Source organism: Staurois parvus, unplaced genomic scaffold, assembly GCF_062004578.1.
Source record: "Staurois parvus isolate SC_StPar_1 unplaced genomic scaffold, SC_StPar_1.0 ptg001795l, whole genome shotgun sequence".
Taxonomy (NCBI): Eukaryota; Metazoa; Chordata; class Amphibia; order Anura; family Ranidae; genus Staurois; species Staurois parvus.
The window spans coordinates 653,598-670,799 of NW_028319591.1; the positions used below are offsets into that span (position 1 = coordinate 653,598).

The 17,202-nt window shown below is 44.9% G+C and overlaps 2 protein-coding genes across 3 annotated transcripts in view; one reads left to right on the forward strand and one right to left on the reverse strand.

Annotated features, from left to right (window-relative positions):
- HSD17B12 (hydroxysteroid 17-beta dehydrogenase 12) overlaps positions 1–17,202 on the forward strand; it is a 229,022-nt gene that overhangs the window by 163,884 nt on the left and 47,936 nt on the right. The window lies entirely within an intron of this gene.
- Positions 11,309–15,236, reverse strand: LOC149434252 (uncharacterized; the record flags this gene model as incomplete). The annotated part of the gene is made up of 4 exons (XM_089663873.1): positions 11,309–11,453; positions 12,475–12,533; positions 13,256–13,310; positions 14,392–15,236. Coding segments are annotated over 4 exons (1,104 nt in total), but the record flags the coding sequence as incomplete, so codon positions are not given.

A 17,202-nucleotide genomic window follows, 5' to 3' on the forward strand; every position in this document is an offset into this window, starting at 1 on the left:
ACTGGGTGCAAATAAAGGGATGAAAAGCTTGAAAAAAATACAGCCAACACATCTAAGGATTGGTAAACTGCAATAGATTACATTTTTGTTCTTTGGTTTAGATACACTTCACAGAGAGGCAGCCATGTTTGGGATTATGCTTTAAGTTGAATAGTTAAAGTGGCAGTAAGCTCCCCTCATTATGATTTAAGTGGTTCTAAAGTCTAAACATTTTTTACCTTAATGCATTCCCTGCATTAAGGTCAAAAAATGTTTAGGCATCAGTATCACCCCTTACTCCCTATTTACTTACCTGAGCCCTCACTCAATCCAGCGCTGTGCCCCTCTGCAACGGCTTTGTCTCCTCTCCCCGCTCCTGTAGGACAGACTGAGAGCAGCTGGAGCCATTGGCTCCTGCTGCTGTTAGTCAAATCCTATGATGAGGGAGCAGGGGTAGGGGCCATGCTGTGTTGTCTATGGATGCAGGCAGTGAGGCTCATTATCAATCCTGCACTAGTGCCCCCATAGCAAGTGGCTTGCTATGGGGGTGCTTGCTGAAGAGGAGGAGCCAGGAGCTGAGAAACAGAGGTTTGGGCCTTCTGTGTGCAGTTATGTTGCACAGAGCAGGTAACTATACACTTTTTTTTTTTTTTGTTACTAGAGCCCTGGTATGGGCGATGTGTTAGGAGCATGGCCTCAGGTGGCAGGCTTTGTGATGTGTGTTGTCTGTCCTTTCTGCATGCTCTGTAAACCTTCTGAACTTTCTAAAAATCTTCAGTGTGTGGCCCAGTCTTCTGTCTGTATGTGGTGAGGTGTGGAAATGGGCTCCCGCACCCGGCTGTGTTGCAGGCATGAAGGGGTTTTCACATGGTGCCCTAGGACGGTGGAACATATGCAGATCAACAATCCGGGACTGTCATGGTTGGAATTGGGGCGGCACAGTGGCTTAGTAGTTAGCACTTCTGCCTGGCAGTACTAGGGTCGTTGGTTCGAATCCCAACCACGGCACCACCTGCCTGGGGTTTGCATGTTCTCCCTGTGTCTGCGTGGGTTTCCTCCGGGTACTCCGGTTTCCTCCCACACTCCAAAGACATGCTGGTAGGTGAATTGGCTCCTGTCAAAATTGTCCCTAGTATGTGTATGTATGAATGTAAGTTAGGGACCTTAGATTGTACACCCCTTGAGGGTTAGGGACCTTAGATTGTACACCCCTTGAGGGTTAGGGACCTTAGATTGTACACCCCTTGAGGGTTAGGGACTGATGTGAATGTACAATATATATGTAAAGTGCTGCGTAAACTGACGGCGCTATATAAGTACCTGAAATAAATAAATAATTCAAACAGATGACCGTAGTGCTGCAAGGCAAAAGTGCAAACCCCCAAGTCGCCATGCAGTATAACCGTAATGAAAGTAGACCTGTGCTCGCTGTAAATTACTAAGCCAGTTATAAGGAGAATAGCCACGGCGTAAGACCTCACCATCAGCACATACAATAATCCACTGCAGGGGCTCCCTGAAACAACATAAGAGGAGTAAAAAGAAATGGGGAGTTCATTTGTGGTTGCCTGGTGCTCAGACACAACCTCTTTGGGGCGTATTCATAAAGATGTGAATTTGATATTCCCCAGACATTCACTGCAGGCGAGTCTTCCAGGTCCATGTATTTTTAAAAGACAGTAATTGGTTCATCATCAGTGAATGTTTGATGTAAATCAGTCACTTCTATATTATGTCTTAGTGTTGCAGTACTCTTCATTAAATAGGCGGGGTGGTAGGCATCCTAAACGCATCATTGAAACCGTTCACCAAAAGACCAAATCGCACAGAAGGTATCTGTATTTTGGCCAAGACATGTAAGCTCACTAACTGGGCCGAGCGACTACATGTCTACTGTAGAGAAGAGAAGGGACACATGATGTAACCATACCGTCAACGAAGAAGAGACGGGACCTATGATGTCACCATACCATCAAGGAAGAAAAGAGCTCCATGATGTCCACATTCCATCAAGGAACTAAAGGGACCCATGATGTATACATACCAACAAGGAAGAGGAGAAGAGACCCATGTCACCATACAGCCAAGAAAGAAGAGAAAGGACCCATGATGTCATCATACTATTCTGGAAGAAGAGAAAGGATCCATGATGTCATCATACTATTCTGAAAGAAGAGAAAGGATCCTTGATATCATACTATTCTGGAAGAAGAGAAAGGATCCATGATGTCATCATACTATTTTGGAAGAAGAGAAAGGATCCATGATGTCATCATACTATTCTGAAAGAAGAGAAGGGATCCATGATGTCATCATACTATTCTGAAAGAAGAGAAAGGATCCATGATGTCATCATACTATTCTGAAAGAAGAGACAGGATCCATGATGTCCTCATACTATTCTGAAAGAAGAGAGAGGATCCATGATGTCATACTATTCTGAAAGAAGAGAAAGGATCCATGATGTCATACTATTCTGGAAGAAGAGACAGGATCCATGATGTCGTCATACTATTTTGGAAGAAGAGAAAGGATCCATGATGTCATCATACTATTCTGGAAGAAGAGAAAGGATCCATGATGTCATCATACTATTCTGAAAGAAGAGAGGATTCATGATGTCATCATACTATTCTGAAAGAAGAGAGGATTCATGATGTCATCATACTATTCTGAAAGAAGAGACAGGATTCATGATGTCATCATACTATTCTGAAAGAAGACAGGATCCATGATGTCATACTATTCTGGAAGAAGAGAAAGGATCCATGATGTCATCGTACTATTCTGAAAGAAGAGAGAGGATCCATGATGTCATCGTACTATTCTGAAAGAGAAAGGATTCATGATGTCATCATACTATTCTGAAAGAAGAGAAAGGATCCATGATGTCATACTATTCTGGAAGAAGAGAAAGGATCCATGATGTCATATTATTCTGGAAGAAGAGAAAGGATCCATGATGTCCTCATACTATTCTGAAAGAAGAGAAAGGATCCATGATGTCATACTATTCTGGAAGAAGAGAAAGGATCCATGATGTCATACTATTCTGGAAGAAGAGAAAGGACCCATGATGTCATCATACTATTCTGGAAGAAGAGAAAGGACCCATGATGTCATCATACTATTTTGGAAGAAGAGAAAGGACCCATGATGTCATCATACTATTTTGGAAGAAGAGAAAGGACCCATGATGTCGACATACTCTTTTGGAAGAAGAGAACAGACCCATGATGTCGTCATACTATTCTGGAAGAAGAGAACGGACCCATGATGTCGTCATACTATTCTGGAAGAAGAGAACGGACCCATGATGTCGTCATACTATTCTGGAAGAAGAGAACGGACCCATGATGTCGTCATACTATTCTGGAAGAAGAGAACGGACCCATGATGTCGTCATACTATTCTGGAAGAAGAGAACGGACCCATGATGTCGTCATACTATTCTGGAAGAAGAGAACGGACCCATGATGTCGTCATACTATTTTGGAAGAAGAGAAAGGACCCATGGGTGATTATTACTAAAGCTGGTGCGGCTGTGCATGGCAGCCAATCAGCTTCTAACCTCAGCTTGTTTATTTTTTATTTATTTATTTTTAATTTAAATATTTATTAATTTTTCACATTATTACAAAATTTCCATAAGAAGAGACACAATACATATAAATATCAATACATTTCTACTCTGTCCCTTCTATTTACCTCTTTTCTTTCCCTTCCCTCCCAACCCACCATTTCCCCCCTTCCCCCCCTCCCTCCCCTCTGCAAGATCTCCAATCTCTCTAGGCCCAGTAACTTAGAATAACTTCCGAGTTTAGAGTTTTCTATATTTCTCTTTCAATCCCGATTTTTCCCATTTTTCCCATCGTGAATAGTATATTTTCATCCTGTCTTCCTGCATATGATAAGATTTTTCCATTCTGCTAATCTGGTTTACCCTATTGATCCAATCCTCCTCCGTTGGTACCTCTGTCTTCCGCCAAAACTTGGGGATCAACCCTTTTGCAGCACTTAAGTAGTACCATACACCTGATTCTTTATATTTATTTACTGTTGTCTCAACACTATGTAGGAGACACATGGTTGGGTCTAATCCTATGTCATTTCCAGTTATTATTTCTATTAATTTGACTATTGTCTTCCAGAAAACCTGAATTTTTGGACATTGCCACCATATGTGAAACACCGTGCCCTCTTCCCCACATCCTCTCCAACACATTTTTGAATTCTCCCCCCTCATCCTGTGCTCAGTGCTCGGTGTAATATGCCATCGTGTCAAACATTTATAGTTAATCTCAACGTCTCTCATACTAACACTCTCGTGAACTAATCTAAATATCTTATTCTGTTGATCTTCATCTATCCCCACCCCCATATCTCTTTCCCAATTTGTTATTAAAATTAACTTTGTGTCTGTGTCTAGTTCTGTAAGTATTCTATACATTTTTGTAACACCGTGTTTCCCATCTCTACGTGTTTCTAATAGCCTTTCAAACATATTCCACTCCTTTTTTAATCTCAAGGGTTTTGGGAGAGTTCCTATAAAACATTTTAATTGATGATATTTCCACTCATCTATTTTAGTAAACATATCTCCTCCCATCTCTTTTAATTCTTTAAATGTTCTCAGTTCCCCCTCTACCAATATGTCTCTCAATTGGATATCTTCCTTTTTAAACCATCTCTCTGATATCTCATCTTTTCCTGGGGGGAAAAACTCTGTGTTTGCAAGAGGCATTAATATAGAGTTGAATTCCCATTTCATGTGTTTATGTAAATTATCCCATATCCTTAAGACAATTAAGGTGTAAGTGCTTGTGCCCTCTTTAATTCTTCTATAATGTGCTGGAACCCATATCATCTTACTCAAATTAATTCCACTCAGATCATTTTCCATTTTTACCCAACTTTTCCCCTTTATGATTAAAAGTCCAGTCATAAATTCTTGCTAACATTACTGCTTTGTAATATCTCTTGACATCAGGTAGTCCCATCCCCCCTTTCTCTTTAGTCCTACTTGGTGTTTCATATGATACTCTTGATTTTTATTCCTCCATATATATCTTGTTAACATTTTTCTCATCTTAAAAAACGCCTCTGAGAGTTTGATCGGGATCATTTGAAATCTATAGAGTATTTTAGGTATAATTACCATTTTAATTAGGTTCATACGTCCTAACCATGATGGATTTCCTCCTTCTAATCTTTTTAGTTCGTCCTTAATCTCATTTATCAGAGAAATATAATTTAATCTATACAGTTGTTTATATGAGGTAGCAAGTTTTATTCCTAGGTATTTTATCTTTTTCTCTCCAAATAAAGGGGAATTCTTTTTGTAGCTTTTCTTTTTCGCTCTTTGGTATATTAATGTTCAAAATCTCAGTTTTTGTTGGGTTAATTTTTAGATTAGATAGTTCACCATATTCCTTCAGGATCTTCATTATATTTGGTAGTGTTATTCGGGGGTTGCCTACATAAAACAGTAGGTCGTCCGCAAAGGCCGCTACTTTATGTTCTATATTTTCTATCTGGATTCCCTTTACTGCTCCACTGTTCCTTATTATTAATAGCAGGGGTTCCAATGTCAATACATACAGCAAGGGGGACAATGGGCATCCTTGCCTTGTTCCATTGGACATCCCAATGGATTCCGACCTTTCTCCATTTACCGTGATGATTGCGGTGGGCTCCTTATATAGTTTACCTATCCATTCACGCATTCTCTCTCCAATCCCCAACACTTCCAAGTTGTCCATCATAAAGCCCCAGTCCACTCTATCAAACGCCTTTTCGGCATCAATTGACAAGAGCACTACCGGGGCTTTCCCTTTTCTACTTTTCTGGATAAGCATCAGAGTTCTCAAGCCATTATCTCTACCCTCTCTCCCCTGAACAAAGCCCACCTGGTCTCCATGAATCCATTCGGGCATTAGATCTTTCAGCCTGTTTGCTAGGACCTTTGCGTACAACTTAGTATCAGTGTTTAATAATGAAATTGGTCTGTAGCTAGAGCACTGAGAGGGATCTTTTCCCTCCTTATGGATGAGAACTACATGGGCCTGAAGGGATTCCCTCCTCCCCTCCATCCCACCTCCCAAGTCATTCATATATTTCTTTAACTTTGGTAACAGTACTTCACTTTTTTTTTCACTTTTTATAGTACTTAACTGTATAACCATCCGGGCCTGGGCTTTTCCCTCCCCCTGTACTTCTTAATGCTGCTTCTATTTCTTCCTGAGAAATTTCTGCATCCAAGGAGTTCAGTTGTGTTTCACTAAGCTTTGGCAATCCCGCATTTTTTAAATATGTCCTCCTTTTTTCATTAATACCTTCCCTAATTTCTTTTGGTGATCCTTGGTGGCTGATGTTATACAACTTTCTATAATACTCCGTGAATACTTTAATAATTTCTTTAGTTGAGTGGACCATCTCCCCCCTTAGGGCTTTTTATCTTTTCTATATAATTCCTGTTCTTCTTCTTATTCAGGGCTCTCATGAAGTATTTTCCTGGTCTATCACCCCATCTATATCTTTCACTTAATACTTTATTATATACTCTTCTCCTCTCCTCTTCCATCAATCTCTCTAATTCGTCTTTTTATCCCTTAACTTCTGTCTTGTTTCTATTGTTGTTTTTTTCTTGTGTATCTGCTCCAATTCCAGGATTTCCTTTAAGAGTCCACTAACCCACTCTCTTCTTTCTTTTTTCTTCCTTGCTCCCATCGCAATCAGGATTCCTCTTATATATACCTTATGACTTTCCCATACTGTAGCTGTCGATACTTCCTCTGTTTCATTCTCCTGGAAATATACCTTAATCTCTTCCCTGATCTTCTGCACAATATCCTCGTCCAAGAGAAGAGCCTCATTTAACCTCCATTCTAAACCTCCCGTCCACCTTTTTCCCCATCCCATTTTCATTACGACTGGGGCATGGTCCGAAAAAGTTCTTGTCTCTATTTCTATTTTAACCAGCATATCAATGAGTTGATGATCTATTAGAATGTAATCCAGTCTCGAGTATGTCTCATGTGCATTAGAGAAGAAGGTATAGTCTCTGTCCTTCATATGCATTATTCTCCAGGTGTCCACCAGCTGGTACTCGTGGATCACCTTCCTCAAAGCTCTCAGGGACCTACCCCCTTCTCTCTGCACAAGGGAGGTTGCATCCATTTGTGGGTCCATACAGAGATTCAAATCTCCTGCTATTATCAAACGCCCTTTTTTAAAATCTATCAATTTTTTTAGCAAACCCTTCAGAAAGATCTCAGGTTTCTTGTTGGGGCAATATATATTGGCTAGTGTGCATTCAATTCCCTGTAGTTTACCTTTCAAAAACAGGAATCTCCCTTCCGGGTCAGTCCTTCTATCTTCCAACTCAAATCTCATATTTTTGCCAATCCTATTGCCACCCCCTTTGCTCTTTTAATTGGAGAGTCATCGTAATACCATGTAGGATAATATTTGGATTTTAGTTTCACATTAGATTCTATCTCAAAATGTGTCTCCTGCAAAAATACCACTGACATTGCCCTATGATGTAACTCTTTAAACAACTTAAATCTTTTCCCAGGGCAATTCAACCCATTCACATTATATGTTATAAAACTGTATTTCTTCCATCCTTCTTGATTTTATTTATCTCTCTTCTAATTCGTCTCCTCCTATTAGGACCGAATGACTTGCAGAATATTAGCCCCACTCCCCCTCCCCCCCTCCCCCCATCTCCCCCCCCCCCCCACCCCCCCTCTCTTACTTTTCCCCTACCCATTTTTAGGCTTATAAACTGCCTACAAATCATTTGTGGAATATTTCCACAGTTTAAAATATTGGGCATAACTCCGCCCATGGACAGCTCACCTTTCCTCCGACCTCCCTAGCACCCCTTTCTCTATCTACAAGGCTCTGCAATAGCCTTTACTTCCCCACCTCAACCGGAGCCTCCAGAGGGACTTCCACCTCAAAAAAGGGGGGTACTAGGGGGGCAAGGGAACAAGAGAGAGAAAAAGAAAAGCGTGTTTTTTTGCTCACTTCTCCCTCCCCCCTCTCCCCAACCCCAGAGCCTCTCTCCCCCTCCCCCCGACCCGCTGCCAATCCTCCCCTCCCGTATCATCCGAGTCTCCTTTTTCTTCTTCTTCTTCCCACCCAGTTATCTCCATTCTTTGCAGATCCAGTCTATCACAAAAATCTCTCAGTTCCTCCGGGAATCTCAGGTATGCTGTTACCCCATTTTTCCAGCCAATTAGAGATGCTGAAGTACCCCATCTATATTGCACGTTCTGTTTTCTCATTTGCTCTAACAGGGGTCTCAGGGATCTCCTTCTCCATAGTCTCTGGTGTTAAATCTGCAAAAATTTGAACAGTCAAATCTCCATATTTAATTAACGATCTTCCCTTGATCTTCTTCCAAATCTCATTTTTGACCCCAAATTTCTGGAACTGTACAACAATATCTCTCGGTCTTTCCCTCTCAGTATCTTGTTTGAACTTTCCTATTCTGAAAACTCCATCCAGTTCAATCACTTCTGTTTCAGGTCTGTCTCTTATGGAGTTTAAGATTTTTTTAACTAGTTCATTTAATGTTTCCCCTTTTGCTGCCTCTGGAATTCCTCTCACCCTAAGGTTAGACCTTCTTTCTTTATTTTCTCGAATTTCCATCCTGTAGAACAGTTTTTTCTGGGTTTTCTCCAAATGGGTTATTTTTTTCCTTAGCTTATCTATGGTTTGGGCCTGGGTTTTAACTTTCTCCTCTGTTTCTTCCATTCTCATTAGCAGATGCCCTAAATTGTTCCGAATTACTGTCATTTCATGTTTTATCGTTTTCTCCAAACTTTGGAACATTTCTATCATCTCCTTCTTATTCGGTATTTGTAGTTCACCATCAAGTTCTTTTTGTCCCAAGCCATCCGCTATTTGTTGGCTACAACTGCTGTTCATACCCAGTGATAGTCTCGGGCTGTTTCCTGAGCTAGTGTCCATTTCCCCTTTGGCGCTTGCGCCTTGGGCCCTTTCTGGCGTAATGTTTCCATGTGATGTAAATTTCTTTATCGTGCCTGATTGAGACCCTTTGAGCCCTGCTCCCTTAGGACCTTTATTCTTCATATCCTCTATAAGTCTTTTGTCTTCTATATTCTCTAGATGGGGTTATACCTCTCCTCTATGGTTTGTAATCCAGACAGGTTTACTGAGTTTTACTTGTGCTCTCCTAGGGGAACGTGGGTCTCTTCTCTTCTGAACCCAGGGAATCCTCCCCTCTCCTCCTTAACCCCTTGTTCCCCACTGTCACTCAGGAGTCTACTATACAATACAATAGGCCCCCAGCAGGTCTCACTCACCCTTCTCTTCCCCGGATGGTGGCTCCAAGCTTGGGTGGAGGGTCTTCACAGCAGTTCTGTCCTGGGGGGGATTCCTCTGGGCTTCCAACTCTGTACCTGGGTTTTTTTTGTTTTTTTTTTTTTCCTCTGGGCTTCGTCTCAGGGATGCAGGGTGGGTCTCCTGGCGCTCCCGGGCTCCCTGACCCAGAATCGAAGAGTCAGCTGGCTGGGGGCCCCAGGCAGCAATAGACCGGGGGCTACAGACAGTAGCCATCCGGGGATTATGGGTAGTAGTTAGCCGGGGGTTGAGGGCATCAGAGAGCCGGTAACTGTAAGCCGGCGTCTCTCCGTCAGATCAGGCGGCCGGCCGGCTTCCTCCTCTCCCAGAGAGCCTCCGCGGCCGGTCACACACCCCCGCCACGTCACTCCGCTCTCCAGCCGTCCGGGTCCCTCTCTCACCAAGGACCGGAGAGGCCGGCCCGTCACTGCGACCCTCGTCTGGCTCCCATCTCCGGCTCTCCGGGCTCCACTCCACGGCCCTCCAGACTCCAGTGAGTCGGCTCCTAAGGGTCACCAGGGAGGTCGGGGAGCGGTACCTAGCCGAAGGCTAGTGCCGCTCACTCCCCACAGCCGCCATGACCAGGCTCCTCCCCAACTTGAGCTTGAAAGACTTGACCTCCGCTTGTTTAATTAAGCTTTGACAATAAAACCTGGAAGCTGATTGGTTTCTATGCAGAAGTGCATGAGCGTGAACCAGCTTTAGTAAATCCCATAATGTCACCACGCCGTCAAAATCAGAAAATTAAAATCTGTATTGCATCTTTACTTATCATATACAGTGGATATAAAAAGTCTACACACTCCTGTAAAAATGTCAGGTTTCTGTGATGTATAAAAATGAGACAAAGATAAATCAATTAAGAACGTTGTCCACCTTTTTAATGTGACCTATAAAACTGTACAACTCAATTGAAATACAAACACAAATCTTTTAAGGTGGGGTAAACCTAAAATGTGGTTGCATAAGTGTGCACACCCTCTTATAACTGGGCATGTAACTGTGTTCAGAATTAAGCAATCACATTCAAAATCATGTTACATAGGAGTCAGTACACACCCGCCATCATTTTAAAGTGCCTCTGATTAACCCCAATCAGCTGTTCTAGTAGGTCTTTCCTAACATTTTCATAGTCATTAACATAGTCGCATCCTACAGCAAAAGCCATGGTCCGCAGAGAGCTTCATAAGCTTCAGAGGGATCTCATTGTTAAAAGGTATCAGGAGAAGGGTACAAAAGAATTGCCAAGGCATTCGATATACCATGGAACACCATGAAGACAGTCCTCATCAAGTGGAGAAAATATGGTGCAACAGTGACATTACCAAGAACTGGACGTCCCTCCAAAATTGATGCAAAGATGAGAAGAAAACTGGTCTGGGAAGTTGCCAAGAGGCCTACAGCAACATGAAAGGAGCTGCAGGAATATCTGGCAAGTACTGGCTGTGTGGTACATGTGACAACAATCTCCGATATTCTTCATATGTCTGGGCTATGGGGTAGAGTGGAAGACAGAAGCCTTTTCTTACAAAGAAAAACATCCAAGCCCGGCTAAATTCTTTGCGAAAACACATCTGAAGTCTCCCAAAAGCATGCGGGAAAATGTGTTTTGGTCTGATGGAACCAAGGTTGAACTTTTTGGTAAGAATTCCAAAAGGTATGCTTGGCGCAAAAACACTGCCCGTCACCATACCTACAGTGAAGCATGGTGGTGGCAGCATCATGCTCTGGGGCTGTTTTTCTTCAGCTGGAACTGGGGCCTTAGTCAAGGTAGAGGGAATTATGAACAGCTCCAAATACTGGTCAATATTGGCACAAAATCTTCAGGCTTTCTGCTAGAAAGCTGAACATGAAGAGGAACTTCATCTTTTAGCATGACAACGACCCAAAGCATACATCCAAATCCACAAAGGAATGGCTTCACCAGAAGATTAGTTTTGGAATGGCCCAGTCAGAGCCCAGACCTGAATCTGATGGAAAATCTGTGGGGTGATCTGAAGAGGGCTGTGCACAGGAGACGCCCTCGCAATTTGACAGATTTGGAGTGTTTTTGCAAAGTAGAGCGGGCCAATATTGCCAAGTCAAGATGTGCCATGCTGATAGACCCATACCCAAAAAGACGGAGTGCTGGAATCCCATCAAAAGGGGCTTCACCAAAGGATTAGTATAAGGGTGTGCACACTTATGCAACCATATTATTAGATTTATTTTTTACTTCCCTCCACCTAAAAGATTTCAGTTTGTTGTTCAACTGAGTTGTACAGATTATAGGTCACATTAAAGGTGGAAAAAGTTCTGAAATTTATCTTTGTCTCTTTTTTTTTTTTTTACATCACAGAAACCAGAGAATTTAACAGGGGTGTGTAGACTTTCATATCCACTGTATAAAGGTGGGGGGGGGGGGGGTTCAGGGAGGAGGTAGGGCTGGAGCTCCACTTTAAAGAGCCAAGGAACAATAGCATCCACTGACATCAGTTAAAAGCTGAGAACACACAGGATCCAAGTGTCATTTTATTAGACAGTTTGACTACCTGGCTTTTTGATCTTGCCCAACCCTGCTTATGCAGAAGTAGCCCATTGAACACCCATTGATCTCACAAAGAACACCACCTGGTGATTTTAAACAAAAGCATCGGCAAATTCTGTGCTAGGTTCTTGCTTTGAAGTATGCATTTTATAATGTGTCACTGGATATAACAACATTTACTATTAGACCTCCATCACACACCCTATCGGGTTTTCTTTTTTTTTCTTTTCATTAGCGCCACTGAAAATCACAATCAGTGTTTTGTTCACGAGCCAAAACATCCAGAAACTCCGGCATTACTGTAGGTTTTGTGTCTGTGCACTTTTTCTATAGACCGCTTTGGGGAATCATCCAGTTGAGTTTAGATGATCTAGCAGGAAGTGTTTTCATTCTGCGGAAAAACCGCCGTTCTTCTCCTTAGTGATTGCTGCCATCTAATGACCAGTGTGTGTATCTACAGTGGAGGCAGAAAAATGGAATGATCTTCCTGTGTACGTTGGGTTACCCCAAGACGTAAGAAAAAACACTTTTGAATGAATATTTTTTATTTTTTATTAGAACATTGGAAAAAAAGTCAGTCTGTAGGGCACATTTCTTTCTTTCGTTCTTGCTTTCTTTCTTTTGCTCGCTCGCTCTCGCTCTCGTCTTTCGCTCGCTCTCTCTCTCTGTCTTTCGCTCGCTCTTTCGCTCGCTCTCGCTCTCGTCTTTCGCTCGCTCTCTCTCTCTGTCTTTCGCTCTCTCTCTCTCTCTGTCTTTCGCTCGCTCTCTCTCTCTGTCTTTCGCTCGCTCTCTCTCTCTGTCTTCCGCTCGCTCTCTCTCTCTGTCTTTCGCTCTCTCTCTCTCTCTGTCTTTCGCTCGCTCTCTCTCTCTGTCTTTCGCTCGCTCTCTCTCTCTGTCTTCCGCTCGCTCTCTCTCTCTGTCTTTCGCTCTCTCTCTCTCTCTGTCTTTCGCTCGCTCTCTCTCTCTGTCTTTCGCTCGCGCTCTCTCTCTCTGTCTTTCGCTCGCTCTCTCTCTGTCTTTCGCTCGCTCTCTCTCTGTCTTTCGCTCGCGCTCTCTCTCTGTCTTTCGCTCGCGCTCTCTCTCTCTGTCTTTCGCTCGCGCTCTCTCTCTCTGTCTTTCGCTCTCTCTCTCTCTCTGTCTTTCGCTCGCTCTCTCTCTCTCTGTCTTTCGCTCGCTCTCTCTCTCTGTCTTTCGCTCGCTCTCTCTCTCTGTCTTTCGCTCGCGCTCTCTCTCTGTCTTTCGCTCGCTCTCTCTCTCTGTCTTTCGCTCGCTCTCTCTCTCTGTCTTTCGCTCGCTCTCTCTCTCTGTCTTTCGCTCGCTCGCTCTCTCTCTCTGTCTTTCGCTCGCTCTCTCTCTCTGTCTTTCGCTCGCTCTCTCTCTCTGTCTTTCGCTCGCTCTCTCTCTCTGTCTTTCGCTCGCTCTCTCTCTCTGTCTTTCGCTCGCTCTCTCTCTCTGTCTTTCGCTCGCGCTCTCTCTCTCTCTGTCTTTCGCTCGCGCTCTCTCTCTCTGTCTTTCGCTCGCTCTCTCTCTCTGTCTTTCGCTCGCGCTCTCTCTCTGTCTTTCGCTCGCTCTCTCTCTGTCTTTCGCTCGCTCTCTCTCTCTGTCTTTCGCTCGCTCTCTCTCTCTGTCTTTCGCTCGCTCTCTCTCTCTGTCTTTCGCTCGCTCTCTCTCTCTGTCTTTCGCTCGCTCTCTCTCTCTGTCTTTCGCTCGCGCTCTCTCTCTGTCTTTCGCTCGCGCTCTCTCTCTGTCTTTCGCTCGCGCTCTCTCTCTGTCTTTCGCTCGCGCTCTCTCTCTGTCTTTCGCTCGCGCTCTCTCTCTGTCTTTCGCTCGCGCTCTCTCTCTGTCTTTCGCTCGCTCTCTCTCTCTGTCTTTCGCTCGCTCTCTCTCTCTGTCTTTCGCTCGCTCTCTCTCTCTGTCTTTCGCTCGCTCTCTCTCTCTGTCTTTCGCTCGCTCGCTCGCTCTCTCTGTCTTTCGCTCGCTCGCTCGCTCTCTCTGTCTTTCGCTCGCTCGCTCTCTCTGTCTTTCGCTCGCTCGCTCTCTCTGTCTTTCGCTCGCTCGCTCTCTCTGTCTTTCGCTCGCTCGCTCTCTCTGTCTTTCGCTCGCTCGCTCTCTCTGTCTTTCGCTCGCTCTCTCTGTCTTTCGCTCGCTCTCTCTGTCTTTCGCTCGCTCTCTCTGTCTTTCGCTCGCTCTCTCTGTCTTTCGCTCGCTCTGTCTTTCGCTCGCTCGCTCTCTCTGTCTTTCGCTCGCTCGCTCTCTCTGTCTTTCGCTCGCTCGCTCTCTCTGTCTTTCGCTCGCTCGCTCGCTCTCTCTGTCTTTCGCTCGCTCGCTCGCTCGCTCTGTCTTTCGCTCGCTCGCTCTGTCTTTCGCTCGCTCGCTCTCTCTGTCTTTCGCTCGCTCGCTCGCTCTCTCTGTCTTTCGCTCGCTCGCTCTGTCTTTCGCTCGCTCGCTCGCTCGCTCTGTCTTTCGCTCGCTCGCTCGCTCTCTCTGTCTTTCGCTCGCTCGCTCGCTCTCTCTGTCTTTCGCTCGCTCGCTCGCTCGCTCTGTCTTTCGCTCGCTCGCTCGCTCGCTCTGTCTTTCGCTCGCTCGCTCGCTCTGTCTTTCGCTCGCTCGCTCGCTCTGTCTTTCGCTCGCTCGCTCGCTCTGTCTTTCGCTCGCTCGCTCGCTCTGTCTTTCGCTCGCTCGCTCTCTCTGTCTTTCGCTCGCTCTCTCTGTCTTTCGCTCGCTCTCTGTCTTTCGCTCGCTCTCTCTGTCTTTCGCTCTCGCTCTTTCGCTCTCGCTCTTTCTCTCTCGCTCTTTCTCTCTCGCTCTTTCTCTCTCGCTCTTTCTCTCTCGCTCTTTCTCTCTCGCTCTTTCTCTCTCGCTCTCTTTCTCGCTCTCTTTCTCGCTCTCTTTCTCGCTCTCTTTCTCGCTCTCTTTCTCGCTCTCTGTCTCTCTCTGTCTCTCGCTCTCTGTCTCTCTCTGTCTCTCGCTCTCTTTCTCGCTCTGTCTCTCTCTGTCTCTCGCTCTCTCTTTCTCTCGCTCTTTCTTTCTGTCTCTCGCTCTTTCTTTCTGTCTCTCGCTCTTTCTTTCTGTCTCTCTCTCGCTCTTTCTTTCTGTCTCTCTCTCGCTCTTTCTTTCTTTCTCTCTCTCGCTCTTTCTTTCTGTCTCTCGCTCTTTCTTTCTCTCTCTCTCGCTCTTTCTTTCTCTCTCTCTCTCTCGCTCTTTCTTTCTCTCTCTCTCGCTCTTTCTTTCTCTCTCTCTCTCTCGCTCTTTCTTTCTCTCTCTCTCTCTCGCTCTTTCTTTCTCTCTCTCTCTCTCGCTCTTTCTTTCTCTCTCTCTCTCTCGCTCTTTCTTTCTTTCTCTCTCTCTCGCTCGTTCTTTCTCTCTCTCTCGCTCGTTCTTTCTCTCTCTCACTCTCTCTCTCTCGCTCTTTCTTTCTCTCGCTCTCTCTCTCTCGCTCTTTCTTTCTCTCGCTCTCTCTCGCTCTTTCTTTCTTTCTCTCTCTCTCTCTCGCTCTTTCTTTCTTTCTCTCTCTCTCGCTCTTTCTTTCTCTCTCTCTCTCTCGCTCTTTCTTTCTCTCTCTCTCTTGCTCTTTCTTTCTTTCTCTCTCTCTCTCTCTCTCTCGCTCTTTCTCTCTCTCTCTTGCTCTTTCTTTCTTTCTCTCTCTCTCTCTCTCTCTCGCTCTTTCTTTCTCTCTCTCTCTCGCTCTTTCTTTCTCGCTCCCTCCCTCCTTTCATCTGTTTTCCATCTTGTACATAATACATAGGCTCATTTTTTGTATCTGGAAGTATCCTTTTGTCTAGCAGTGCACAGAATTATTGGAACCAATCTGTCCTTTCAGGTGAAAGAAACTGTTACTTTACAAAAGTTACTGTTACTGCACAAAAGACTTTTTTTTTTACAGATCAGCTACGAGCAGTGATCAGTTTCATCTCTATCCATAGGCGTAACACAGACCTATTTTAAAGTTGTACCCCCTGTATTACTGTATCAGTGATCATGTGCTCATTGCCTTGGCTTTTGCTGACATTATTGGCTGCCAATGAGATCTCATCGCAGCAGTTTCTAGAGCATGTCTTTAAAGCCCAACTTCAGGCAGATAAAAGAATGATCCCTTGCACTGGGGCTGTGTCTGCACTGCAAGGGTTAATGGCTCACTTATGTCTAGGGGAGATTTACTTACCTGATCCTCTGCCCCTCCCTGCAGCTGGACTGATCCCCGCAGTGCATGCGCCGGAGAGCGCTCGAGGTCCAGGGAAGCAGTCTCCAAACTGTGGCCCTTTGCTGGCTTTTATCCGGCTCTTGGGATGTTATTCCTCCCACTGTCAGCAACAGTGGGGCATAGTTCCTGACACCAACGATGGGGCCCGGTTTGCTCCCACGGACACCACCAACGATGGGGCCCGGTTTGCTCCCACGGACACCACCAACGATGGGGCCCGGTTTGCTCCCACGGACACCAACGTGTTTTCTACTTCCACTGGCAACAGTCCAGCCCCCCCCCCCAAAAGTTTGCAGGACAGTAAACTGGCCCTTTGTTTAGAAAGTTTGGACACTCCTGGTCTAGGGTTCTGATGTCATCAGGACTGAGCAGGGTCTATAGCCCTTCTCTGGAAGTGCAGACGCCAAAGGACAGTCCAATGAATCGTGGGAGGGGAGCCACCTGCCAAGGGAGTGAATGGTCAGGTAAGTAAAGCTGTTTCTCCTTTCCTCCAGACATAATGAGCTATTAATGCTTTCAGTTTCGGTAGAAAAAGAGGATTCCTTTTAGTGAGGCTGTATCCAGAGTTTGGCTTTTAAAGTAACTGCTGTATTTACAGGGATGCCTTTTTAAAGGGGCCTATTTATATGGGAAACCGGATACCAGTATGTGCGCTCTGCTATATTGTTCAGTATTACTCTGCACTGCTGCCTGCACTTTGACATGGCTCCATTCCATGCCCTGCGTTTTATGAATGGCCTGCAAAGCTTTCTCTGCTGTATTGGACAAGAGGCTGGTCATATCTAAAAGGTGATGAGATTTCAATGCTTTTTCAACTGGTCAAACGTAAGGATGTATTAAAATAAACTCACCAGCTCTGGTAATGTGGCTACTAAACAATCAGGGCACTATTCCTCCCACTGACACCATTGATGGGACACTATTCCTCCCACTGACACCAATGATGGGGCACTATTCCTCCCTCCCACTGACACCAGTGATGGGGCACTGTTCCTCCCACTGACACCAATGATGGGGCACTGTTCCTCCCACTGACACCAGTGATGGGGCACTGTTCCTCCCACTGACATCAGTGATGGGGCACTGTTACTCCCACTGACACCAGTGACGGGGCACT